The 27,714-nt window shown below is 51.2% G+C and overlaps 2 protein-coding genes across 2 annotated transcripts; one reads left to right on the forward strand and one right to left on the reverse strand.

The window, feature by feature from the left end:
- The first annotated feature begins 7,174 nt into the window (after window positions 1-7,174).
- On the forward strand, window positions 7,175-7,648 carry LOC128110546 (60S ribosomal protein L36a). The gene has a single exon (XM_052738225.1). The coding sequence runs from the start codon at window positions 7,243-7,245 to the stop codon at window positions 7,561-7,563; it is 321 nt and encodes a 106-aa protein (XP_052594185.1). The 5' UTR covers window positions 7,175-7,242; the 3' UTR covers window positions 7,564-7,648.
- Window positions 7,649-8,361: 713 nt separating this feature from the next.
- Window positions 8,362-26,789, reverse strand: Gpr132 (G protein-coupled receptor 132). Its single transcript, XM_052738133.1, has 4 exons — window positions 26,785-26,789; window positions 24,958-25,185; window positions 13,566-13,645; window positions 8,362-10,488 (listed from the first exon to the last, which is right to left on the reverse strand). The coding sequence occupies exons 1-4, from the start codon at window positions 26,787-26,789 to the stop codon at window positions 9,401-9,403; spliced, it is 1,401 nt and encodes a 466-aa protein (XP_052594093.1). The 3' UTR covers window positions 8,362-9,400.
- Window positions 26,790-27,714: the final 925 nt, after the last annotated feature.

Raw genomic sequence — 27,714 nt, forward strand, 5'->3', positions numbered from 1 at the left:
TTATAATGAAAAGGAGCAAGCTGGACAAAAAGAAATACAAAATGTACAGTTTGAGGAGAAAAGGAGCACCAGGAAGTGTAATGGAGCCAAGTCCTGTGTTCAAGGAGATCAAAAGTTCAAAGGAAAGCCTGATGCTAAATGGAATACAGGGAGTGGTGACCTCAGGGCATGACCCTACTCCTGGTACCAGCTTCTGTTACTGTTCTAATACTGTGACAAGACACCATGTCCAAGGCAACTTGTGGTCGTTTGAAAGAAAATGGCCCCATAGGGAGTGGCACTATTAGGAGTTGTGGCCTTGTTGGAGTAGGTGTGGCTTGTTGGAGGAAGTGTGTTATTGTGGGGACAGGCTTTGAGGTCTCATATGCTCAAGTTATGCCCAGTGTGGGACACAGTTCACTTCCTGTTGCCTGCAGATCAAGATATAGAACCCTCAGCTCCTTCTTCAGCACCATGTCTGCCTGCACACTGTCATGTCCTGCCATGATGATAAGGGATTAAACCTCTGAAATTTTAGCCAGCCCCAATTAAATGTTTTCCTTTATAAGAGTTGCTGTGATCTTGTTGTCTCTTAACAGCAATAGAAATCCAAACTAAGACAACTCATGTAAAGAAAGCACTTAATTGGCGCTTGCTTACAATTTCAGAGATTTAGTCCATTATCATCATGGCAGGGAGCATGGCCACATACATGGTATTGGAGCAGTAGCTGAGAGCTATATCCTGACCTGCAGGCTGAAAGAGAGACACTGTGCTTGACATGGGATTTTGAAACCTCAAAGCCCACTCCCAGTGACACACTTCCTCAACAAGGCCATACCTCCTAATCCTTCCAATCCTCATAAACAGTGCCATTCCCTGGTGAGTAAGTATTCAAATACACGAGCCTATGGGGACCATTCTTTTTCAAACCACCACATATCCAAAGATAAGGAAAGGAAAAAGGTTGACCCCATTTGGATTGTTGGATTGAGGTTGGAGATATCAGAACACAGTCTCAGTTTTAATATAGGAAACTATAGAAATACATGCAAGTATATTCCTGCTATGGAAATGAGGCTACCTAGGGAGGGGAGGCATCCTACAGCCCAGATCAAGGTCTCTACCCATTACATTATTGAGAAGACCATTCCTCCTGAGAACAAACACCCAGATGACAGCTGAGAAAACCCAGTGTTGTATGCAGGAAGGGAAGTGGTGGCAGGTTAGACCAGTCAGAGAAACATAGACCCCAGCTGAAAGCACAGGTGGTGGACCTCCGGTGAGCCTGATTAGACACAGACAAGCGTGGACGTGCATGAACGCAGGAAGCAGACGGGGGCGGGGCTGATCTCATAGAGTCTATCTCAGATTCTCCCCAGAAACTGCTTAAGAAGTACATTAGTTAATGGATGCAAAATGTTTCCTGAGTAATCTGACAGTGGGATCTTGGCTGACCCACCTCACCCAGGTGAAGCTGTCATCACTATACGTCCATTGGTACCGTTGGTTTGAACATCACTGGAAATGTGGAAGTCACAGGAAACCAGCAACACTGAGGGGAGTGGCCTGAGTTGGAGACATTGGCTCTATGGACTGGATGGGCTTTGGCAAAAGCCTTGCTTCCTGATTACTGAGGTTGACTGTGGTTACTAAGTATCAGTGAACTTTCAAAGTACTTTTTTTTTTTTTCTTTTTGAAGACAGGGTTTCTCTGTGCAGCCCTGGCTGTCCTGGAACTCACTCTGTAAACCAGGCTGGCTTCAAACTCACAGAGATCCGCCTGCCTCTTCCTCCCGAGTGCTGGGATTGAAGGCGTGCACCACCGCTGCCCGGCCCTCAAAGCACTCTCAGAGGTGTCAGGAGCAGCATGTTGCTTGCCCCCTTTGCTCTGCTGGTGCAGGAAAACAAAATAACCACATGGGGATGAAAGAGGGAGAGCCATGTTAGGACACGCGTGATAAACTAAGTTCAGTGTTAGGAGCTATCTGTACCTGTGGAACCTGTATGTCACTTTTCTATGATTTGGAAATACAAATGTGGGTAAAAACAGCTGATCTGCAGAGAGCAGAAGTGTGAGCACTGTGTGAGGGCAGGATTGCAGAAGTGGGGCCAAGACACGAGGTATGAGCCTGGGGGCTCCACACACATTGGGGTTCAAAAGAACCTCCCACAAATCCTATGAGACCCAAGGAGAGGAGCATGGAATCAGTACCAGTGCAGAAAGGCACGTTCTGGGAGATGAAGGTTTTCAGCCCTCTGATCTAATCCTTAGCGTCATATCCAGCAGAGAATTTCCACACAGGATCTGCATATATATATATATATATATATATATATATATATATATATATATATATATATATAGTTACTACTGAGTTTTAGGGACTTGGGAGATGAATCTATGGGTAGAATACTTATGTACAAGTGTGAGGACCTGTGTTTGAATCCCCAGAACCATGTAAAACCATATGCAGCAGGGTGTCTGTGATCTCAATGCTCCCATGCCAGGATGGAGGGCTGACAGGGAGATTTTCCAGAAGCACTTTGGCCCGCTAGCCTGGTGTATGCGGTGGAAAACAAGAGAACTTATCTCGAACAAAGTGAAACTCAAGAAGTTTCATGCTGTGCTAAGGCAGAAGACGAAGAAAGAAGGAGGAGGAGGAAGGGGAGGAGGAGGAGGGGGAGGGGAGGAAGAGGAGAAATCAAATAATAAATTTACATTCAGAAAAAAAAAAGTATATGTAAAACAAGACTCCAGGCAGGTAGCTGTTTAGAAAATGTTTGAAAGGGTGTGTCACAGAAAGGAAAGGCATTGGCCTGCTCTGGCTTGGTGATGCTGCCCCCTGGTGGCCCCGGCAGGACTGGTAGCTTAGGGTTTCTATTGCTTTGATAAGGCTGCAAGACCAAAAGCAACTCGGGAAGGAAAAGCTTTATTTCGTCTTACAGCTTGTAGTCAATCATCAAGGAAAATCAGGACAGGAACCTGAAGGCAGGAAACTGGAGACAGGAACTGACAGGAAGACCGTGGAGGAGTACTGCCTACTGGCTTGCTCCTCATGGTTTGCTCAACCTACTTTCTCAATAGCATCCAAGACCACCAACCCAGGGGTGGCACTGCCCACAGTAAGCTGGGCCTCCCCACATCAATCGCCAATCAAGAAAATGCACCCAGGCTTATCCACAGGCAAATCTGGTGGGGGAATTTTCTCAACTGAGGTTCCCTCTTCCAAAATGGTCCTAGTTTGTATCCAGTTGACATAAAACTGGCCAGCACAATTGTCAGTTTGATACACAGACACATCACTATTCAACTAGAACCTTTCCTTTCTCATTTATCCTCAAGATGGCATGTTAATATTATATAGTAATATAAAGCACAAATAACTTTAAAAACCCTACAGTCTTTAAAAGCTCAGTCTCTTTAAAACAGCCAAAATCCCTCTCAAAGTTTAATCCTCTCTAGAATATCCATAGTTTCTCTAAAACTCCAAAGTATCTGTAAAATTCCAAAGTTTCTTTAAAAGTTCAAAGTCTCTCAACTGTGGGCTCCTGTAAAATAAAAATAAGTTAAATAGCTAGGCATGATAGCACATGCCTTTGGTCCTTGTGCTCCGGAGGCAGGGCCAGCAGATCTCAGAGTTCAAGGTCATCCTGGTCTACATAGTGAGTTCCAGGACAGCCAGGGCTACACAGAGAAAACCTGTCTCAAGATGATGATGATGATGATGATAATGATGGTAATGATGATAATGAGCAGGAGGAGGAGAAGGAGGAGGAGGAGGAGGAGGAGGAGGAGGAGGAGGAGGAGGAGGAGAAGAAGAAGAAGAAGAAGAAGAAGAAGAAGAGGAAGAAGAAGAAGAAGAAGAAGAAGAAGAAGAAGAAGAAGAAGAAGAAGAAGCAGCAGCAGCTACACACTTTCTTACTCAAAGAAGGTAAAAAACAGGAAACAGTTACATTCAAATAAAAACAGACCCAAAGTCCAACAGCATCAAGATCAGCACCAGACTTCTGAGACTCACAGTATTTTAGGCTCCAAAGGGTTTGCCACAGGACACAAATCTCCTAGGCTCAAGCCAGCTCCAGTACACACATCTGCACCTTCCCCTAGAGGTCATCCCTTGGTGCTGGCGTCTCCCAAATGGAGTTTCTTCTGCCCCTGGCCTGCATCTTCACCAACAGCCTCTCCAGGCCTCTCTTCAGGGATTCTAGCCCCGATACACAGTGCCACACAGTGCCAACCTCAGCTGCTCTCCATGACCTCTCATGTCTTCAAAACCAGTACCACCTGGGAAACTTACACATTACCAAATTCTGCTGCCAGCACAACGTAAGTGAGGCCCCCTGTGGACCACAGCTTCTGTGTACTGACCCTAAGGAGTTGCCAGGCATGATGCTGCATGTCTTTAATCCCAGCACTTGGGAGGTGGAGGCAGGTGGATCCGAGTTCAAGGCCAGCCTGGTTTACAAAGCAAGTTTCAGGACAGTCAAGGCTACATAGAAAACCCTGTCTGGAAAAAACAGTAAATGAATAAACAAACAAACCAGTGAATGAATGAATAAAGGAAGGAAGGAAGGAAGGAAGGAAGGAAGGAAGGAAGGAAGGAAGGAAGAAGCTGAACAAATCAGGTAGAGCAAACCAGTAAGCAGCATTTCTCCATGGCCTCTGCTTTAGGTTCTACCTCTCGGTTCCTGCCCCGACTTCCCTTCATGATAGACGGTGATCAAGACACGTAAGCTGAAACAAACCCTTTCCTCCCCAAGTTCCTCTTGGTCATGGTGTTTTGTTTCAGCAACCCTAAGGTACTCCCCATTGTCCACCCCTCCTGCGTGACCCCAGGACGGCATGATGAGCTTCACCACGTCCCGCCTCCCTCACTACTGGACTGCAGCGGCACTTTGTGGAGTGGACGACGGACCAAAGAGGAAGGAGGGAAGGGGAGAAGGGAGAGCAGCAGTGTGCAAGAGATAGAGGGAGTGAGGAACAGGGAGAGAGTTAGCCAGAGAGGGAGGAATGGGGAGAGAGTATGGTTTGTGAGAAAGGAAAGAGGGACGGAGTAAGTGAATCAATGAGTGAGTGAGTAAGTGAATGAGTGTGTTTGTGGTGAGTGAGGAGTGAATGAGTGAGGGAGTAGCTGAGTAGGTGAGGAGTGAGCAATGAATGCAGAGGAGGGATGGCGGAAGTGAGTATCTGACCCACTCACTAGGCTCTTAATAACCCCGAGCTAACTCCGGAAGTTTCCACGACCAGATGAAGGTGTTTGAAAGTTTGTGGTCAGTGATGACAAGACGCTGACTTGATCTTTGCTAACATGAGGGGGAAGAACAATAGACAAGAGGCAGGTGAATGGGCTGAGCTCACACTCCCCACCAGCCCCTCCACACACCAGCAGGACCAGGCACTTCACAGCTTAGCATGCAACAGGCGCTTGGCTTGCAGCCTGGTACATTCCTGGATGGACCAGGCCCTTGGAAGGTGGGAGGTTCCGCCGGCTACTGCCCCCTTGGGTAAGCACCACCCTTCCTGCAGGGTCTACGCTCTTGTCTCCAAGCTGGGGAGGCCCAAGCTGGTTGGTGTGTAGAGAGCTCCCGTGTCCAGGCTGCCCAGGTCCATCTGGGTCTCCTCAAGCACCCATTTTCTAACTTCCCCTGCCTGCCCCACACACCCCTCATAGGAACCTCCAGAGACACACCCACTCCAGGCCCCTTCAGGCTGCCCTCTGGGCCCCACCCTCTGTCTGTCTCCAGCCTCCCTCCCTGTTGACTTTAGCTACTTCCCTGATAACCCAGCAAAGTGGGGATTCCCAGCTGGGGATTTAGCTCAGTGGTAAAAAAATTAAAATGTCTGTATTCAGTCACTCACACATGTGCTCACTCATACAAAAGTGGGGATTCCCACCCTGGTTGAACAGGCAGCCGTGGATCTACTGGGAAATCCCTTCGGTGGAATGTACGGCAAACACCCACACGGTCGGTAGCCATGGTGTCTCCAGTGGGAACATTCTCTGGACTCTTTTGTCTTTTATTTATTTATTTTTATTTATTTATTTATTTGTTTATTTATTTATTTATTTATTTATTGGGGGGGGTGGTTCGAGACAGGGTTTCTCTGTGTAGTTTTGGAGCCTGTCCTGGATCTCGCTCTGTAGTCCAGGCTGGCCTTGAACTCACAGAGGTCCGCTTCCCTCTGCCTCCTGAGTGCTGGGATCAAAGGCGTGCGCCACCACCACCTGGCCATCTTTTGTCTTCTTAGTCTTTCAAGAACATGTGCTTTCCTTAGAAGTAAAATAAACTCCATTGGCGTTTCCTGGTTTAGCCCCTCCCCACTGTGCGTATTTTCCTGATCAGGGTCAAGATGAAGAAGACCACAAGGGTGGGAGCCACCCGGGAATCACCTCTGGTCACCTGCCTTCCCACAGAGCCTGCCCAGGCCAGCCCATATGGAACGTGCAGGATTCCAACGATACTGTTTTTCTGGAGTGCTGGAGGGGATGCTGGCCCAGGGGTGATGTCAGAGCCCTAAGGCTGAAGGGAGGAGAGGGGCTAAGGCAGGTAGAAGCTGCCAGAAAGGGCACCTGGGGCCTGTGGAGGAAGGATGGAGGAGGCCCCAGCCCAGAGTGGGGTCAGATTAGTGCTTTAGAGAAAACAGGGTGTCCGTCCCTCGCCATGCTCTCCTTTGTGGATGGCTATGGGAATGAGAGACTGTTCAGTTTCACTTTGCTAAGGGCAATACAAAACCATGAGGCCCCAAAGCCTGCTCCATCTGCCTGCCCTTCACCACTGCTGGAATACACTTAGAGTCCTTGATCCAGGTCCCCATATTCCAAGGGTTCATCTTCCAGTCCTAGGTTTGGCCCTCCAACAGGAAAAAATGTCTACCTAGAGAGGTAAAAATGTCTTATTTTAAAAAGGAAATAGGCCAGGTGGTGGTGGCACATACCTTTAATCCCAGCACTCGGCAGGCAGAGCCAGGTGGATCTCTGTGAGTTCGAGGCCAGCCTGATCTACAGAGCGAAATCCAGGACAGGCACCAAAACTACACAGAGAAACCCTGCCTTAAAACAAACAAACAAAAGGAAATAGAGAGGCTGGGAATATGGGTCAGCTCAAAAAGTGTTTGCTTCACAAATGAGGACCAGAGTTGGGACCCCAGCACCCACATAAAAGCGGAGACGGGCCCTTTCCTGTGCGGCTCGTGTGGTTGAAGCGGCGATCTCGGACCCGGGTCTCTCGTTTTCATCGAATAGACACCTCTACTGCAAAGATGGTCAACGTACCTAAAACCCGGAGGACTTTCTGTAAGAAATGTGGCAAGCATCAGCCTCACAAAGTGACCCAGTATAAGAAGGGCAAGGATTCCCTGTACGCCCAAGGAAAGCGGCGCTATGATCGGAAGCAGAGTGGTTACGGTGGACAGACAAAGCCAATTTTCCGAAAGAAGGCCAAAACCACAAAGAAGATTGTGCTCAGGCTTGAGTGTGTCGAGCCCAACTGCAGATCCAAGAGGATGCTGGCCATTAAGAGGTGCAAGCATTTTGAACTGGGAGGAGACAAGAAGAGAAAGGGCCAAGTGATCCAGTTCTAAAACTTGTGTTTTCTGAGAGGAAAATACTGAAGCAGTAGGAAAATTGCCTGTTAGAAAATAAAGTTATTGTTACTGATAAAAAAAAAAAAAAAAAAAAAAAAAAGCGGAGACGGGGACTGGGTGTGGTGGCGCACGCCTTTTACCCCAGCACTTGGGAGGCAGAAGAAGGTGGATCTCTGTGAGTTTGAGGCCAGCCTGGTCTACAGGGACAGTTCCAGGACAGCCAGGGCTGTTACACAGAGAAAAAAAAACAAAAGCAAAAAGCTGAGGCACGAGGACATGCATGGTGGCCTGCCTGGACTGCCTTTCTGCTTGCCAAGCAGAGATAGGGATTCCGGGAGCAAATAGGCTGACTAGTCTAGCCAAATTGGTGAGCTCTGGGTTCAGTGTGAGACCCTGTCTCAATAAATACAGTGGAGAGCAATGGAGGATGACATCAGGTGTTAACCTTTGGCCTCCATACATGTCTCACACACACACACACACACACACACACACACACACACACACACACACACACACACAAGCAAACAAAAAAAAAAAACCACAAAAGAGGAAGTTAGGAGCTGGTGCTTGTGATCCCAGCCCTTGGGAGGTGACAGAGGAGGATCAGGAGTCCCAGCTCATCCTCTGGTAGTGAGCCGCAGGAAACCCTGTCTCAAAGACATAAAAGATAAGCAACAATAACAAAAGGAGGCTAGGATCAACGTCTGTTTTTGTGTTTTTATTCTCAGGTTTTCTCAGTACTTCTTACAATGAAGAACAAAAGGTAACCTCGGATGTCACTTATCACCATCTCTGAACAACCCCTGTGGGGCGTGCGCGCTTCAGCGGCATCGGCTCCAAAGCCCGCTAAGCTCGCTGCCTATAGCCCTTGTACTCCAAGTATGTTGGGAGTCTCTTGGGGAAGAGGGTGGTCAGCCCCAATGGTGAGTGACCCGGTGAGGTAGCTAACAAAAGTATGCGTATGACTGGGCTGAGACAAGGCTCTTAAGGAGTAGCTGGGATTTGACTCAGAGCCCTGAGGTCTTTGTCTCTGATCCAACGCTGGAGAAAACGGGGCAGAGAGGCTTGCTCCTGACTTGCCCTTTCTGGAGTCCCAGCCTACTTCCCCTGCGACGCCAAGGCCAGAAGTCGCAAGGCACAGAAAGGCATGCCAGATGCCAGATGCCAGATGCCCCCTTATTTGCTAGCAGCTATGCCAACCTCTTTCTGGGGTGTCCACTAGCATTTCCTAAAGTAAATGGTAGAGGGTTCCCTAGGGAGGATATATGGGGCTACCAGGAGCTGGAGCAACTGGCCACCATGCCCCATGGCTCCCCTAGAAGACAATTATGTCTACGCAGAACAAGCCCCACTGGGAGTCCTCGGGGTTGGACTCCTATCCCCCATGGCTCTTTGGCTGTGTCACAGCCCCTAGGCAGCATATTGATAACCTTAGATGCAGGTCATGTCTACCTCTGTGGAAAGCCCCAATATATACTGCAGTAGCCACTGGACAATGCAGGAAAGCATAGGAAATAAAGTCGTCATCCAGTGCTCTGCAAAGTGCCCTGCCGATGGCTCTCCTTCCAGCCACATCCTGCCTGAGTCCCTGGCAGCCTAAGGTGCTCTCAAAACACGGCTGCTTTCCACATAGGAGAGCCTGGAGGTTCTGGACATCCAAGGAGTAGATATCTACAGAGTTGAGTGGCCTTAGGAAGGAAAGATCAGCAGTGTATCTTCCAGAAAGGCATCTACCATGTGGTGGACACTCCAGATGGTGGCTCAAAGGACCAGGAATATGTGACTGGTGCTGGTTTCGAGGCTTAGCATCCTCCCCTGAGGCATAATGGGCTTAGCAGAATTCCTCAGGCAGTCTTTCTGGGGAGCACTGTAAACCCGGCTCAGCCGGCTGTGACCCTGGAGGATGCACAGGCTTGGGGAAGGTGTAGGTGTGTGCAAGCGCTGTGGGTGAGCGTGTCTCCTCTGAGTCCTTTAAGTATATAACCTCCGTCTTTGTGGACCACTTTTTCCACCCCGTGTGGATTCTGGACACTTCTTGTCGAGAATGGTCTGTCGTTAGCACATAGATGATGGGGTCGGCCACACTATTAACTGTGGACAGGCACAGGAACACCACGGAGACGGTGTACAGTCTGCCTTCAAAGGCACACACAGCATCCATGGCTCCTCTGAAGAAGGAAAAGCTGACAGCCTTGACGAGGAGCACCAGGTGGTAGGGGGCAAAGCAGACCAGGAAGATGGTGACGACCGCGATGGCGACGTACTTCACCTTAGCCTTCTGGGCCGCGCTCAGGCTCGTGCTCAGCTTGATGCTCCTGAAAACTCGGTAGTTGGTGAACGCTAGAGTGACAAGAGGGACGGCAAAGCCAAAGGTAAACCGCAGGTAGTGGTAGGTGGCTATGGTAGCGTTCACCCTCAGGGGCTCAAAGCAGGAGCTCTTCTCCATCGGTAAGTTAAACACCGGGTAGTTCACCAGTCCAACAAGAGCAAACACGCCGGCAGAAATGAAGATGGCCGTCTTCTGGTGGCGGTGGCCTCGGCTCTCCAGTGCATAGACCACTGCCAGGTAGCGGTCGCAGGAAATGCAGCACAGCAAGAGGATGCTGATATAGATGTTGCAGAAGAAGATGTAAGCCGTCACTTTGCAGGCCTGCGGACCCAAGCTCCAGTTGTGCTGGTTCCGGATGTAGATGATCCAAAGCGGCAGCGTGCTAATATAGAGCAGCTCGCAGAGTGACAGGCAGAACAGGTAGACTGCTAGCACGTTTCTCTGCAGCACCTGCAGCAGTGTCAACCATGCCGTGAGGCAGTTGGCTGGCAGGCCCAGCATGCACACTGCGCTGTACACCACCATCAGGACCACTCTGCTCTCCTCATAGGGTGTGTGGCAGGTCTCAGAGGACCCCAGCGTGGTGTTTCCTGTGAGACAGAAATGGCAAGGTGGATGGGAGTCTAGGGAAACCCCCAGGGAGATTCATCATACCAAGAAAAAGTTAAGACACTCGGTGGCGGCGGGAGTGGAGAGCTGACTCGGCAGGTAAAACGCACCTGCTGCCAGGCCTGGTGACCTGAGCTTGATCCCAGGATCCCACAGGAGAAGGAGAGGACCAACTCCTGGAAGTTGTTCTCTGACTTTCACATGTGCACTGTGGCAAACACACACACACACACACGCACGCACGCACGCACGCACACGCACACAAACGCACACACAAATAATAAATAAACATTTTAAATAAAATAGAAGCTCCATAGACTCCAGACTAGACACGTCAGGAGTTCAAAAGGACTCCAGCTGGAGGGAGCCAGTGGGACCAGAGACTGGCTAGCACAGGCATCAGCCCCAGGCCTTGACTGCTGTGGTTCTTTCTCTGGCCACAGTGGCCATCTGGTGGCAAAACCCTCAGCCATGCCCTGGCTCTGATTCAAGGGCCTCAGGGACACTGTCTTCTGGTCCCAGGTTGATATCTGTTGCTTGGCCTCCCACAGGAATTCAGGGCCCGTTAATCCCTTGACCTCTACATGGACATCCAACTGTCCAGAGAAATAATGTGTCCCACATGCTGGCGTGGCTCTGGGTGTTCTGGCCAGCTGTCGCAGACTCCCTGTGACCTCAGCTGCCCACGTCATCATCCTCAGCCTGGACAGATTCCATAAGGGCAACTTTGGCCATATGAATGGTCATATGAGATGTCACAGTGGTCACAGATGTCAGCTGAGAACTGTACTGTCCCTCAGGTGAGGGCTCCTTGTCAAGAAGGTGGCTTGTCCCCAGACACAGAGCCTGATACCTTCTTATTCAACTCATGTATTTTCCAGGCTTGCTTTTTAAAAATTCTGATGAAATGCACATAGTACAAAACATTCCATCTGAGGCATTGCCCGGCATGCAGTTCACTATCACTAAGTACATCCACAGTGCTGAACCCAGCCACTACCCACCTCTAGACACTTCTCAGTCTGCAGACCAAAGCTTTTCTAGAAACACTGATACTCCCATCCCCAGTTCCCTTTTCCCCCATTCTCCCTAACTCTGTAGAGGGGCTCACACAAATAGAGTCTTCATTAGTGCAGATTTACTCTACTGAGCGTAGTGTCCTCACGGTTCATCCACCTTGTAGGGTATGTCAGAACATCTCTTCTTTTTAAGACAGAATAGCACCCCATCAAGACACTCCATGCAGGATGACATTCCACAGTGCACATACACTCCACTATCCGTCATGTGTCCATGGACCCTAGGCTGCTTGCCACCCCTGGGCTATTATGAATAATGCTTCTGTGAACACGGGTGTACTCTGACTTCTGTCCCTGCTGTCTCCTTTTTGGGTATGCACAAAGGCAAGCTTACTTAGGTCACGTGGCCACTCCGTGTTTTCTCTTGAGGAACCCTGGGCTACTTCCCATAGTGTCTGCTCTGTTTTACGTCCCCACCCACAACGCTCAGGGCTAGCCAACATCTGTCTTCTTCTTCTAATTCCTTTTTGACAGTGGCTGTGAGATGCAGTCCTCTCACAATCCGGGTGCCCTTACTCACCACCCAAGGCATGCTGTTATCACATCTGGATAGAGAAACTGAGACTGAGGTTCCAGAGGTGGTGAGCTGCCCTGGACCCCAGTGTCAAATCTTGGCATCAGAACCAGCAGGCAGTGAGGGTGAGGACTGAGCCACGGGCAGCTACAGGTCTTTAGACGACTCCTCACCTGGACAGCTCCCTTACCACTGTGAAAGCAAAGCACCCTCAGCCACACATGGGAGTCTGTCCACTCCCTGGTTCAGTCACCCCTCTGTCCTTCTGTCCTGTCTCCAGTTCACCGCTTGATCCCAGTTCAGACACTCCATCTCTGTCCTCCACCCCTACCCACACAGTCTTACTGAAAACTACAATAAACACAATCTGGGACCAACCTGGGCCCTGGCGTTTCACAATACCACACAGTCCAGCCACAGATGCCCTGGTGTGGCTCTCTCTGTCCCTTGCCACCTGATCAGGCCCACCGAAGCCTTCAGGTCTTCTCTATGGACACTAGGTCCTGTCACATAGACCATCTGAGCATGATTGTGGCCCTCACAACCCCACACCCCTGCAGGTGACCTTGGTAAACAGACCTGGAGTAGGAGGAGCCTCTGGAGTGGAAAGAAGGATGAGAAGGCCATGGGAAGCTCCTGGTCAGCTGCTTCCTGGGACCTCCTGACGGCTCTCTTGGGCTACCAGATGGCTCATGACTCACCACTGGTCACTCTCATAGGAAGTAGACATTCAGAGTACCAAATGTCCCCTCACTCCTGTACCTGGCTTTTCCTAGCACTTATGAAGTGGGTGTGTCTTGAGCCCTATTTATTGAATGATTCACTGATGAACTGACTGACTAGGCTGGGCTCACATGCACTATTTAGCTTGCACCACTTACCACACATGGGTTTATGTGATGGTGGAGCTTGAACCCACAGCCTCATGCCTGTTCAACAGGCACTCTACCCAGCGGAGCCGCATCCCCAGCCCATTGCGTCTTGAGTTTGTTTTGTTGGTGTTTTGGTTTTTGTTTTTCAGGACAGGGTTTTTCTGTGTAGCCCTGGCTGTCCTAGAACTAGTTCTGTAGACCAAGCTGGCCTCGAATTTGGAGACCCACCTGCCTCTGCCTCCTGAGTGCTGGGATTAAAGGCGTGCGCCACCACTGCCCTGCTTGAGTTCTTGATGGAACATTTCTGAGTCTGTTTTTCAGTATATAAGTCTGCACATTGATTTTTTTTTTCTGGTTTTTCGAGACAGGGTTTCTCTGTGTAGTTTTGGTGCCTGCCCTGGATCTCGCTCTGTAAACCAGGCTGGCCTTGAACTCACAGAGATCCGCCTGCCTCTGCCTCCCGAGTGCTGGGATTAGTTGTGCGTGCCACCACTGCCCGGCTGCATGTTGATTTTTGAATGGTGAGACCAGGTATACCACAGAGGAATTCCTGCGGCCTTCTTACGTGTCAGAGTCAAAGGAGACTTTCTCACCTGCTGCATGGGTGGGCTCTGTTCTCATGGCAGCTCCGATGCGGGCTTTGTGCCCCTTGTGAAGGCGGCTCTGGCAGCAGCTTCAAGGGGCCTGGAGAAAGGGCAAGTTGAGAAGGATTTGGGTAAAAATGCAAAACAACAACAACAACAACAACAAGAAACCACCCCGCCAGCCAGCCAGGCATGGTGCTGCGTGCCTGTAACCCCAGCACTTCAGATGAAAGCACGCAGGCGAACTCATTCAACAAAGATGCTAGAGCATCCCACAAGCAACGAAAGGTAACCCAGGAGAGAGCCGGGCACCAGGGAAGCCAATGAGCATCAGTGCATCACCCCGGGTACCATAGTTAAAATTGTTGTTTGTCATAGTTGGCAAAGCTGGAAGGCACATGAGCGTCCACAGAAGAGTTAAGAAAAGCTCCCCAAAGGCCAAGAAATACAAAAATAAGCACGAGGAAGGGGGTTCTTGTTTTTGTTTTGTCTTTTCTTCCTGTCAGGTTGGCAAAAATAACTAAGTCGGTGTTCTGGAGACTGGAGACATGGTGCCCTGAAGCTCTATGATGGGATTGTTGGTGGGTACAAATATTTCACAGCCCAATTTTGCAGTCAGTTTCCAACAACCTTAAGAAAATTTAACTTTTAACTTGCTAAAATTCTTCCTAAGGGAATTTTTTTTTTCTGATTAAATAATGACCCAAAAAGTTAAGTATGTGTGACCCAAAAGCTATATTCAAGCACATCACCAGGGTGAAGGGGACAAGGACCCCTCCCGGACCCTCTGAGGGAAATACCATCAGTGCATGGAGCTGTGGACTGGGGAATCCAGTGGATCCTTCTCTGACTGGCAGGGGTGCTTCTGAACGGGCTCTGTGTCACCTAGGTGAAGAGGTTTCGAAAGGAGGCTCTCAGTGCATCGCCAGTGTTGGGGAAGCCTCATCCAGAAAAGCCCGAGAGACAACTCAGACCTGTCAAGACCCATGTGTTCCACAGACCTGCAGATGGAGGGCAGGGGCTGGGCCTCGAGGAATTCCTCACTGGATTCATCCCACCTGTTCCCACAACACAGACCACGGCTGCCCCTTAGTCAGGCAGATAACCACAGTATCTGTCCAAAGTACATTGGGCCTTCAGGAGTGGCCACTGGAATTCTCTAGAAGCCAGTCCAAGTGAAGCTGAGCCCACAGACATCCACACCAAGCCCTGCAGCTTCACAGGTGGAGCTACCAGTTCCCAGCTTCCCTGTTCCCTTCTCAAACCATTCACCTGAGATTACAGAAGTTCACCAACCTCTGAAGAAGTCTGAAGTAACACCTCAGCACCATTAAAGAGAGGCGGGGCCAGGAAGAGCAGGAAGGGCCATTGCCAGGCCATGTCCTCAGCAGGTTCCTTGCGTGTTCCCAACACACCTCGACCTGCTGGGCACAGAACAGGTGTCTGTCTGTCCCTCTGGGTCTTAGGCATGGTTCAAGGACCCTGCCAAGGGTCTCTAAGACCCTCACCTGAACTCTGGGTGCTGTGACAGAGGCTGTCCCAGGTGGGTACTGTGTGTCCACTCATCCTAGCTGCTGTGCCCAAGGCCTGGCAAGAGATTTGAGACTCTCTGGCTACTCCCAAAACTGGAGTTCCAGGGTGGGGGAGAATTGAGATGCACTACAGGAGTCCCCAAATCTTGACAACAGTTACATGGGCCAGGGCCCTCAAGAGAAGAGCTGAAGGGAGCCAGTCCTACCTGGGATCAGCACAGTCAGAGTTCTTTGGTACAGAGGGGAGACATCACCTCAACCGAGCACCACCCATCTGGGGTGCCACCTTGTCTGATGTATTGCTCTACCTAGGGTCACACCACACGTCACCTGGAGTCCCACTTCCTTGCCAGTTGCTGAGCCCCTGAGCCCCTGAGCAGGCTGTGGACCTTAAAGGCCTGCCCTATATCTGACACAGCAAGCTGCCCTCTCCTTCCAAATTCAAAATAACAGTAATCATGACCCTCACGCTAGTGAATGAACACGTGACCACACGGACCGGAGCCTGAAGCCCCAGAGTGCGCAGTGGGAGCTGCACAGCACCTGCCCTCCTCCCAACTAGAAATAGAGTTCTGAAGAGCCAGCAGAGCCAGCCTAGAAAGACAGGCCTGTCCCCTGCACCAAGCAGCCCTGAGGAGGAGGAAGAGGGTGGTGCTTAGCTTTCAGCCACTTTGCAGAAAGAAGCCAGAGGAAGCAGGGGCTCAACCGAAAACGTGACACACACTTTCCTCCTGCGGTGAGGACGCACTGGGGGAGACCGCCCTAACTGCCAGGCAAGTCCCAGTCACCTGTGGACAGAGCCTGGCCAGGGAGATCGGGTAGGCGGTTGGGACTATCTGCTCAACCTAGACAGGGAAACACAAGGCTCCCATATCCACATCTGGGTCATGTCCCTAAACCCCAGGGCATCAGCACCCATAGCAAAGGAGGCCAACCATGAGTCTCAGGCAGGAGCAGCCTGGGACACCACAGAGAGGGCGCCTCTTGAACCCCCATGCTATGATGTGGCCCCCTCACCATGGCTGGCTTTGGGTACCCCCAGCCCTGACCAGCCACTGGCCTTGCAGTCTGGTCAATGTCTTGCTCTCGGAGCACACTGTGCCTTGGGCTTGCCCCTTTCCCAGCCTGCCAGGCTACACGCCATTCCCCTTTCTGTTATCAGTCTTCTCCGTTATAAAAGGGGTCTTGCTCAGGACCCTCAGGGCTCCTCGCCTAACCTCCCAGGATCCCTAACCCAGCTAGATCAGTTGTTGTGGACATCTTGCAATAACTGGGCTATTTCTTCCATAGGAAGGGGCATGCGCCAATAGCCCCATGCTCCATGCTTGTCTCAGAGAGTATAGCCGGGCCAGGCCATCTTATGAACCCGAGCAGAGTGCTTAAAGTCCAGGGAGAGAAGGATCCCAGTGTCTGTCCACTTCAAGAAGTAGACACTGCCCTCTCAGCTTACTATGGGGTCTGGCCTGGCTGTGAGTAGTGAATTTTTTTCCTCTGGACCATCTTTAGGGCTGTATCTCATTTGTGAGGTGGTTGAGAATGGTTGACCCCTGGTGGGAGAAGACCGTGGCAGACTTTCATTAGAACTCAGCAACAGCATGCTCCCAAACATCATGAGACTCTGGCAGAGGAGGGTCTACCATAGCCACAGGGCCCACGACATCCACCAAGACCATGGCCACATGGTTTACCGTGCTCATGATGTCTGCTTGGACTTGGTGGACTCAGTCTCCCTCCTTGGTATGTACTCAGAGGGACCCGTGACAGACTGAACCCCACCAGGCTATGTGATGAACGGGCCCGCGTCACCTGGGTGTCCCTTTCTATCTGCCCTGAGTTCCAGCCACACCTCTACTTCCCCTTGTCCACCCTCATGCTCAGGCTGATGCTATCTAGCCTGCCTTCAAACCACACCTTCCTCCTGGTCACCTAGCTCTCATCATCCTTCCCACTTCTACTTTCCTGTCTCCAGCCTCCTGCAGAGTCATCCCCATCCCACGCAGCCTGTGGCTGCACAGCCCCTTACGTAAATCCACCTTCTGGGGAGAGTGGTGCTCTGGAGAGAGAGTCCCCGAGGCATGCACAGGCAGTATGCCCCATGTGATGGCCACAGCCCTTGAGCCCTGTGCTCTGCCTGCACTGATGCCCGTCCCTCCAGTCTTCAGAAGCATGCTTGTCACCTTTGGATTATGGAGCTTTCCAAACAGACAAGAAAGCACAAAGGAAGGACACACCTTGTCTCTGCCACCTGCTGGTTCTACCTGCTTGTTTCACTTGGGACTTGTGAGGTGGGTTGTAGCCGAGGGCCACTGGACCATCCCATCGAGTCACCAGCATGCGGTGCCCCATTTCTCTGCTACAGGCATGTCTGGTTGTTTTGGTAATTCGCTTTCCCATCCTCCTACAAGACTCTCCTGGGTGACAGCTCAGTGGTAAAAGTGCTTGTCGAACATGGGTTCAAATATGAGGACCTGTATTTGGATCCCTAGAACCCACATAAATGCCTGGTGGATGTGGCAGTCCACATTCCAGCCTTAGAAGGTGGAGATGAGATCCCCAGAGCAAACCAGCCAGCAAGACTAGCCATATCTGCAGACTTCGGGCTTGACTGAGAGGCCCTGCCTCAGTGAAGGAGGCAGAAGAGCAATTAAGATGATTTTGGGCATGGATCTCTGGCCTCCACATCCATGTGCATGTCCACTCACACGTGTCCACACACATGGAAACACACACACACACACACACACACACACACACACACACACACACACACACAAAGAAAAAGGCAAGAAAAAAAATCTCCAACCTCTTTCTGTTCTCAAATTCAGAGTGCCCGTTGGGCAGGAACTGTTAAATTACTGGTGTGGACCATATGTCATGTGGAGCTGATGGCCCATCCCCCACACCACGCTTCCCAATTTGAAAGGTTAAAAAAATGCCAATTTTAAATGCACATTTCAGTTTGACTGATGTCTAAACCGAGCGCCTGTGCCAGCTAGTCTTCCTCACCCTCCCTCGGTTATCTCCGTCTTCAGTCCTCTGCGTGGTTCACCCCCTAAGAGGTTGTGCCATGTGCCCTCGTCTGTAAGACCAGGACAACTGTTCGCCTCACTCTCCAGTCCTTGGTGGCTAACCTAAACACTTCATGAGTCTGTCCGGGTGGCCTCACAAACCCAGTAGAGGTTACAAGATCCGCTCTGCGGGGCACGCGGAATGCCTGGCCTCAGAAGTCTGTTAGTGGCTAGTCCCAGGATCTTGCCCCATGACCAGCTGAGCCTCCCCTGTCCTGTCCATCCCTCCTCAGAACCTGACTCCAACCCTAGGTAACTCCTGGAAAGAGGACCCCCCTCACCCCACCAACCATACTGCCCAGGATGTTCCCAAGGCCTTCGTGGCCCTCAGTTCCCTGTCAGAGGAAGTCTAGTCCCTCCACTCTTGTCTGTACCTACAATTGGAGTAAGGATCTTTCAGAAGTATCCAGGTAGGTCAGGGCATGGGCAGTATGATGTATGCTATTATCCCTGTGCCCCAACGTGGGTGAGTATGGTGCCCCTGCGTTCCCTCTTGGGGACAGACCTTGGTTAAACATTTCGGGCCAAGCCCCATTATTGTACATCAAAGCACATCTCTCTCAGACACCACTGTGGAGGGACTGGCTCCCCCAGGCCCACTCCCCAGACCCAGGACCCACTGACTTACCTAAGCCCGTCCTGAGGCAGCACTGAGCAGGCCCGTCCTGGGGCGGCACTGAACACCCCTCTGCAGGCCCAGCTGAAAGGTTTCAGGAAGTAGTGGGGGTCTGAGCATGCTCACTCTGAAACTCCCCTAACCACAACGCAGGCTGAGCCTAAAGGTTACATCACTGTATGACAACGGGTTGGGATGACAGGAAACAGCTCCAGACTGGTTTGATCTTGCTCTGAGGACACCCTCAGCAAGGCCTCACCTTCGCTCAGGAACTGAGAGCTCAGAGATCCAGGCTAAAATGGCTGGGCCAGGCCTTTCCATATGGACTGGTCCTCGCCTGCTCCTCAGCCAGACAGGGCAGGTCACATAGCCAGTTCTTTCCATCTTGGGCCTGGCATTGGGAGTTCCTGTGCCAGGAGGGCACTGATTGGACACACTGCTCCTTGTTAGAACACCCACCTGGTGCCCTGAAAGTACCCTACCATCCCAGCCTATCCCTTCCTGGGTGCAGAGCCCTGCAGGGGTACACCTCCACCCTGGCTCTGTTTGAAAAACCGTCCTTTATTTCAGAACAAAGTCCTCACCCAGTTGTTCTACAAGCAGTTTTCCTCATGAGGGCCCCGTGAAAGCTGGAGAGTAAGCAGGAGGCATTACTGGGGCAGCCTCCTACACTGAGAGCTGCCTGGGCTGGTGGGCACAGAAGCTTCTGGGGCTCATACATCTCACATCCAGTCGTAGCCCATTTTTCCCGGAAAATGCCAGATGGAAACTGTTGTGACCCACCCCAAACTCAACCGCCCTCCACCCAAAAGGCTGGCTCTGGGCCTGGGGATACTAGCCCTGTCCCTTGTCAGCCCTCGATGTCCCCAGTTCAGTCTTGGCTCTTCCAGCAGCAAAGGCAAAGTCGGCCCTGAAAGAGCGTGTGCAGGGGCAACTTCAGAAGAGCAGAAAGGTCATGACCCAGACATCACATCCCTGGGTGAGTCCAAGGATAGGAGTTTCTCTGCATCTCCACTCCCACCCCGCCCAGACCCATGCCAGGCTCCGAGGCCGTGCCGCTGGAGGCCTCTTTCTCTTTCACCCTACCCCAACAGACATTTACATATTTGTGTGGGTGGCAGCACAGTCCCTCGAAAGCTGGCCCTCGGGGGTGTGGGGCAGGCAGCTGACAAACGAGCACAAGACAGAGTTCATCGGAACTTTCGAGCTGCTCATGGGCTGTGACCTTCCAGGAATCTCATGCACAAGCAAGGTTCTCCTGGGTCACTGGCCACGACACCACTGCCCCCCGCAACAGCCCTCTCCTTGGAGGGCAAAAGGGTTCGGTGGCTGAGGCACAAGTGGACATGGCCTCCTGCAGCCTGATGGGCCTTCCCGGGAGCTCCACCTTCCACCTTCCACTCACCACGAGTAGTGGCAGCTGTCTTTTCTGATTCTACAGGTGGCCGTTAGCCTCCTTCTCACATTTACTAATTCTTGTGAATTGGGGTGAGCCGCACTCTTGCCTGCCTGCCCCAGAGGTCTCAGTGTGGCAAACCACACAGCTCTCACAGCATTTAACTTCAACAAGGTTGAAGTTCATTACAAAATGTCCATTTGACGACTCCGTTTTCTTTGTTTTGTCTTGTTTTTGTTTTGTTTTGTTTTTTCCCCCCAAGGTTTCTCTGTGTAGCCCTGGCTGTCCTGGAACTCATTCTGTAGACCAGGCTGGCCTCAAACTCACAGAGATCCTCCTGCCTCTGCTTCCCGAGTGCTGGGATGAAGGTGTGCACCACCACTGCCTGGCCCATTTGACCACTCTTGAATGAGTACTTCCAGTATCCACCGTCATCTCCAGGACTTTTTCACTTTGTAACGCTGGAAGTCCTCCTTCAGCAACACCACCTGTGGTAGTTTGAATGTGATTGGCCCCCATAATCTCATAGGGAGTGGCACTGTTAGGAGGTGTGACTTTGTTGGATGGGTATGGCCTTGTTGGAGGAAGTGTGTCACTTGGGGGTGGGCCTTGAGGTTTCCTATGCTCAGGATACCGCCCATTATCTCAGTCAACTTCCTGTTACCTCTAAGATATAGGACTCTCTGCTACTACTCCAGCACCACATCTGCCTGTATACTGCCATGCTCCCCGCCATGATGATAACGGACTGAACCTCTGAAACTGTGAGCTACCACCTCAGTTCAATGTTTTCTTTGTAAGAGTTGCGATGTGGCCGGGTGGTGGTGGTGCATGTCTTTAATCCCAGCAATCGGGAGGCAGAGCCAGGCAGCTCTCTGTGAGTTCGAGGCCAGCCTGGCCTACAAAGTGAGATCCAGGACAGGCACCAAAACTACACAGAGAAACCCTGACTAGAAACAAACAAACAAAAAGAGTTGCTGTGGTCATGATGATGTCTCTTCACAGCAATAGAACTCCTAACTAAGTTACCACCCTACCCAGTTGTGGCCACCATGATTCAACCTCCTGTGTCTACAAAGGCAACCAATCTAGGGACCTCAGCATCAGTATCATCAGATGCTCTTTGGCCCGTGTGCCTTGCTCACGTTGTTCATTACAGTGTCCTCTGGTTTCACCAGCTACAGCAGGTGTCTGAACACTTCTTCCTTATGACTGGATACTGCTCCACCATAAGATGAATGCATGCTGCTTATCTGTTGTCTGTAGACAGACACGTGTCCTCCACAGATGGACTCATGGGCCACTTCTCCACTGGGGCCTCTGTCTTTGTCAGGGTTTCTCTTGCTGTGATGAAACACCATGACCAAATGCAAGCTGGGGAAGAAAGGGTTTATCTGGCTCACACTTTCACGTCGTAGTCTGTCATCAAAGGAAGTCAGGACAGGAACTCAAGCAAGACAAGATCCTGGAGGCAGGAGCGGATGTAGAGGCCACAGAGGGGTGCTGTTTACTGGCTTGTTTCTTTTGACTTGCTCAGCCTGCTTCCTTGTAGAACCCAGGACCACCAGCCCAGGAATGGTACCACCCACAATGGGTTGCCCCATTACAGCTGGGTCTCATGGAGGTATTTTCTCAATTGAGGTTCCCTCCTTTCAGATGACTCTAGCTTGTGTCAAGTTGACATAAAACCAGCCAGGACAGCCTCTTAACAGGAGTGCAGGATTGATGGTTTTTTACTCTCTTGGTATAGTCTTGTCAAACAGTTCTTCTTCTTCTTCTTCTTCTTCTCCTCCTCCTCCTCCTCCTCCTCCTCCTCCTCCTCCTCTTTTTAACATAGGTGTTTTGCTTTCAAGTATGTCTACGTACCATGTGCATTCCTGATACCCAGAGGCCAGAAGAGGACATTGGATCTCCTAGAACTGAAGTGACAGCTCTTCTGGAACTGGAATTCAGAAGGCTGTCAGCCGCCATGTGGATGCTGGGAATCGAACCCAGGTCCTCTGCGACAGCAGCCAGTGCTAGTAACCGCTGAGCCATCACTCCAGCCCCAACAGTCATTACTTTCGATGATACTAAAGTTGCCCCACATTTGACAAGCTGCCTCTGTGCTGATGACCTTATGGTCTGTCTCCTTAGGTTCGTCATCATGCTCATTTGTTTCCAGACCCCTGGCTGTCTGTTGGGTGTGCTGTGAGTTAGCGGGGCACCTGATCCCACAGCAGAGATGGGAGTCCACAGGGTACAATCTCAGCCCCTCTGCCTTGTTCTTGGTATCATCTGTGCCCCCAAGAACAGTTCTGTTCTTGCTTTTCCCACCTTTGGGCCTTACTGATGCCAAGGGGCGAAGGTTAATGGAGTTTTCTGTGGAATTGGCCCTCTCATTCGCCAGAGGGCAGCAAGAGGTCCCCTGTCTCAGCAAGGGAAGTGTTGAAGGGACCCACCCAAAACAGAAGAGGGAGGGGAAGGAAAGGGGCTTTTGAGACACAAGGGCTTGCCAATTCTCAGCGCCCTGGTCCCTTTGAGATGGGCACATTCCAAGCAAGAATCACAAGTCACTGTGCTTTCGACAACATTCCACTGTGTCCCAGCTGGGCCCAGGCTGCCCTATCCCTTATCAGTGTTGCCCTGGTAGCTTCCGAGACCTTCAGAAACCAACCCCAGGTCTTTATCTCATGATCAAAGGCAGCTTCTTGAGTCCTGGCCTTGAGAGCTGTGTTCCAAGTGTTAGGAGAGGAGGGAGCCGAGGGCAGTAAGGCCTCTCCCCTCTGGGCTGGCCGGAATCTCTCAGCAGCTCTTCTGCGGCCTCCTCAGCAGAGTGGTTAAGGGGATCAATGGATAGGGGCCAGAGGAAGCATCCAAGGGCATGGAGTCACTGCCTGTGTCCAACCACACTCTCCCAGGGCCGCAGGGGTCAAGGGGCTCCAAGGCAGGCTGGAGAGCCCGGGGCACTCAGAAGGACTTAGGGCAGCTGGGGCTGGGTGCAGGAACCTGCCTTGAGGCATCTTAGAAGCAGTGTTCCCACCAGCTACCCTCCTCAGTGTGGGAATCTGGAACATTCCATCTCTACCTCTGGAAATAACCCAGGAAGATTCGAGGTTGGCCCAGTCAGGGTCCAGAACCTACCCCGACACCTGCCAAGCCAGGGCTGCAATGAGCAACCCTAGAGACTAGAGCACAACTGAGTCCTTAGCTGGGACAAGAAGGACATTCCTCAGCCTAGGCTCCAGCCCTGCCTGGCACCTGCTCTTCCTCCCCCTACACTCCCATCGCACTTGAACTCACCACTGGTCACCTCAGCTGAGGAAAGCCCGTGTCCATGCCTCTCCTGGGCCCTACTCTTGACTTTCTCCTTTTCTCCGCTTTGTGATGGAGTCAGCCTGTCCCTGAGAACTGGGAGTACCAGTCAGTTGTGTCCCAGGGACCACAGCTTTGGAGCTCAGCTTCCATGTGTTAGATGCAAGCCCTTGGAGGGCTGGAGGCAACAGGGAGGGTCTGGGAAACCTAAGTCTCCTTCAGGACCAGAGCCCTGGCTCTGTGGTCCCCTCATCTGGGTCCAATCCACTTTCCCGCACATCTCTTTTCTGTCCCTAATTCCATCTCTTGGCCACTCCTGGCCATCCTTGATGCTCTCTGATATGAGTATCAGCAGGGATGCTCCTACAAACAGTCTTTGGGCACTCTGTGCCACCCCAGCCTGAGACCCAAAGCTGTTTGGAGCTAGTGGTGTCTTGTAGGACCAGCTCCCTGGACTCAGGGAGGAGTGAGGCAGAGCACTTTTCAACCAGGTGGCAGGAGAGGCCTAATCAGTGACCACCTACTGTAGCTAGAGTTTTCCTGCCTGGCCCACAGTCAGGACAAATCTCTGTCAACCACCAGTCCCACAGCTGCTCAGACCCAACCAAGTAAACACAGAGACTTATATTGGTTACAAACTGTATGGCCGCGGCAGGCTTCTTGCTAACTGTTCTTATAGTTTAAATTAATCCATTTCCATAAATCTATACCTTGCCACGTGGCTTGTGGCTTACCGGCATCCTCACATGCTGTTTGTCATGGCGGCGGCTGGCAGTGACTCCTTCTGCCTTCCTGTTCTTTCTTTTCTCCTCTCTGTTAGTCCCACCTATACTTCCTGTCTAGCCACTGGCCAATCAGTGTTTTATTTATTGACCAATCAGAGTAATTTGACATACAGACCATTCCACAGCAACCTACCATGTGCCGGGCCAAGCAAGACACATGTTCTTTCCTCCCCCAGGAAAGACCACTGCCCTTTCCACCAAAGCCCATCTCTGGTCTCTATGATCTAGGCCAACAGCCCATCAGTGGACACCCTCAGCCCCCAGATCCATTCTGAGCAGCTTCCAGGAACTGTGCCTATTTACCCTAAAGTTCCCCTGAGGCAGGAAGAACCCGAACACAAAGGCCACCCCCAGACATTGGGACTGCCTGCTCCAAGGGTCTTTCCCATGACTCAGCTTGGAGCCTGTACTGAAATGCAGAAGTACACTCTAGAGTACATGCCCACTCCTGTTTACCCAATCCCAGGCCACCTGGAGATAAGCACACAGAGAAAGCAGCCTTCAGCATCCTCTGCTGGAGCAATCTGGCCATGCTCCAGACCTGCAGATTCAGCTTCTGTGTCATCTGGATGTCAGCCATGCCAAAGGCCTGAGGCAGACTGGGATTCAAACACTGGAGGCACGGGCAGCCCGACCTTCTTCAGCCGGTCCCTCTATGCCCTGGGAACTTCCCTCCACCCACCCCCACACCAAAGCCACCCAACCCTCACCTGAGAGCACAGCCGGTGGCCTTCACCCAGCGTGGGGTGACCACCATCGCCTCCACCACCAAGGGAGCATGTAGCATCTCCGGAGATACAAGGGGAGGTGCTGCTGGTGTTGGGTGGAGACCAGTGACACTGCTGAATGCCCTGCACGGGAAGTCCTGCTGAATGTCCACACCAATGACTGTGAAGCCCAACGGCTGTTGGCGGCTGGCACGAAGTTTGGTGCAGGCTCTACAGATGACCCAGGTAAGATGATGAGACCTGGGAGACTCTTGCATCATGCCCTGCCTCCTTACCACACCCAGCCAGGGGAACCCACAAAGCTGGGGGACCTCGGCTGGAATTTAAGGCCAGAACAGCCGTAGGAACGCGCAGAGGGGAAGGCCCAGCAATCTGGGACAGTGTCCCTTCTCTCCCTTTACCACTGAAAGCAGAAGTGACCTGGGTTGGGGAACTCCAAGGCCCAGGGTTGCCCTGCTGTAGTACTGTGGTTTGGCCTCTTCTCTACACCACATACCCATGACACCACCCCAGACATAGAGACATGGTAGTGAGACAGTCCATAAAGAAAAGCAGCCCAGCAGCGCGACCTCTCTGTACTCACCAGAAATAGGTTGTTGGAGCTGTGGCCACCTCAGTTCCCAAAGCTGGGCATCACACAAGGTTGTTGTCTGCTGTCTTGTGGGGTCCCCTCACCTGTAACTAGCAGGGGAGGTCTAGGGCTGAAGTCACCAAGTACCCCAAACACTGCAGCTTCTGGAGCTGATGAGCTCTCTGCCCTGCAAGAAACCCCCCACCCCACCCCAGTCACATGGGCAGACCTCATCCTAAACCTGGAGTCTTACACCATATGCTCATGAAGCAATCCCTACTGCAGGGACTCATGGGCTTCGGGACAGCAAGGGATACACTTTCCACCAAGGAGAAACATTGATCAGGTGAGCCACCTCTACTTCCTGCCCCCTCACCTACAGCTAGCCAGGCTCTGACACTTCCTTCCAGCGTGGTGGGTAAGTCATGCACCCCAAAGTCACACCTTCCTCCCTGACTCCCACTAGAACCCCAGCTGCTTCCACACTTGCTCACGTGATCAAGATGGTGATGGATGAACATGTGAGCATAAACAGACACACACCTGTCACTCACACCCACAGCACACCCACCTGCAGAAGCCTCCCACGTCACCAGGCCAACCGAGAGAGTACTCAGTGCTCGGGACACAACCCTGGGCTGACCTTACTGCCCTGTGACTTCAGACAAGTTGCCTTATTTCCCTGGGCTGGCTCCCTGGGGACAGAGTAAATGGGTGCTCAGCAGGGCAGGCTGTGGGTGCTCCTCCCAGCTACACCACCTCTCCAGGGCTGCCCTCTGGTCAAACCACCATCTTGCCAGAGGGCTGCACTTGGTTCTTAGTCCAGCATGCTGTAAGGTTGCAGATTGCTGTCTGCTAAACCTTCCGCTTACAAAACAGGTCCTTCCAGCCTCCAAATTGGGCCCAGGAATGTTTGAACTATTACTTCAGTCTGTTTGATAGAGAACTGTTGAGGTGTTGTGTTCTTCTGGGAGCCCTGTTTCTCTAGTGCCTGGTCCATTTCATCGGCTTCCTACAATGTGGATATACAGTTGTATACGCTAATATCTTTCTTTGGGATTTCTTTTTGTTTAAAAAAAAACAATTTGGTATTTATTTATTTATTTATTTATTTATTTAGTGTGTGTGTGTGTGTGTGTGTGTGTATGCATGCCACAGAGCTTGTCAGGAGGTCAAAGGACAACTTGCAGGAGTCGGTTCTCTCCTTCCATGATGTGGTGTCCCGAGATTGAACTCACGTCATCAGGTCTGGCAGCAAGTGCCTAATGTACGAAGTCATCTCAACTGGCCAGTTGTTCTGCATTGTTTTATTTGCACAGAGAAAACCCACCCTCCAACACTCACGTCTACAGATTTAACAGTGACAAAGCTGTGTATCCCCTACCACGGTCTTAAGAGTTCCACAGGCCCCAAATGCTTCCACGTGCTCAGTCCTCCCTAGCCCCGGTCGTTTTTTCCCTTCTCTCTGGTTTTGCCTTTGCAGAAGCCTGTTGGTTCTGGCTTTTTGTGTAAGAGAACTGCATTTAAGAGCTGTCCATGGGTGCGAATTCCTAGATCTTCCCCCCACCCTCTAAGCAGTGCTCCATTTTCTGGATGGACTACGGGCCTTTAGCTACAGTTGAAAAGGTAGTTTCTAGCTTGGATCAGTGAACTGCTGTAAGATTTTCAGCACCATCTCTGGGTAGTAAAGGAGTGGCAAACAGCTCCACGCTCTTTCACGGCACTCCTTTTGCGGCATGACTGTCCGGATGGGCTGTGTCTGTTGATTTGGATAGTAATGGCTTAGCCATTCTAACGGGTGGTTTGGCTTGATGATGATGTCTTCCTGTCACTTGTCACCTGTGTACCCTCTGCGGTGCTGGGTTTGTGCAGATCTTGAGCCTATTTTAAAACGGGGTTGTTTGTTTCTTTATTGTTGAATTCTGAGAGTTCTTTACATATTCCCCATAACACTCCTTGATCTGATAAAGGGTTCATCCTCTGTCACCGTGGCTTATATATCTTTTAAATCTTCAATCACAACACTGATCTCTTCTACATCCTATTTCATGGAGGGTGTTTTTTTTTTTAAACCTCTTGATTTTTATCTTTGTTTTTCAACGTTCTTGGGACTTAACCTACTTCTTTGCCCTATATGTGATTTTTTTGTGTGATTTTTAAAAATTGAA

This window comes from Peromyscus californicus, unplaced genomic scaffold, assembly GCF_007827085.1.
Source record: "Peromyscus californicus insignis strain IS unplaced genomic scaffold, ASM782708v3 Scaffold_15__1_contigs__length_86483966, whole genome shotgun sequence".
NCBI lineage: Eukaryota > Metazoa > Chordata > Mammalia > Rodentia > Cricetidae > Peromyscus > Peromyscus californicus.

Coding starts and splice junctions, on each gene's coding strand:
- LOC128110546 (XM_052738225.1), top strand. CDS start 7,243: ATGGTCAACGTACCTAAAACCCGGAGGACTTTCTGTAAGAAATGTGGC.
- Gpr132 (XM_052738133.1), bottom strand. Junction 13,646..24,957: donor GCCACCGGCTGTGCTCTCAG/GTGAGGGTTGGG, acceptor GGCCCCTTGAAG/CTGCTGCCAGAGCCGCCTTC. Junction 10,489..13,565: donor AGAGCCCACCCATGCAGCAG/GTGAGAAAGTCT, acceptor TCTGTCTCACAG/GAAACACCACGCTGGGGTCC.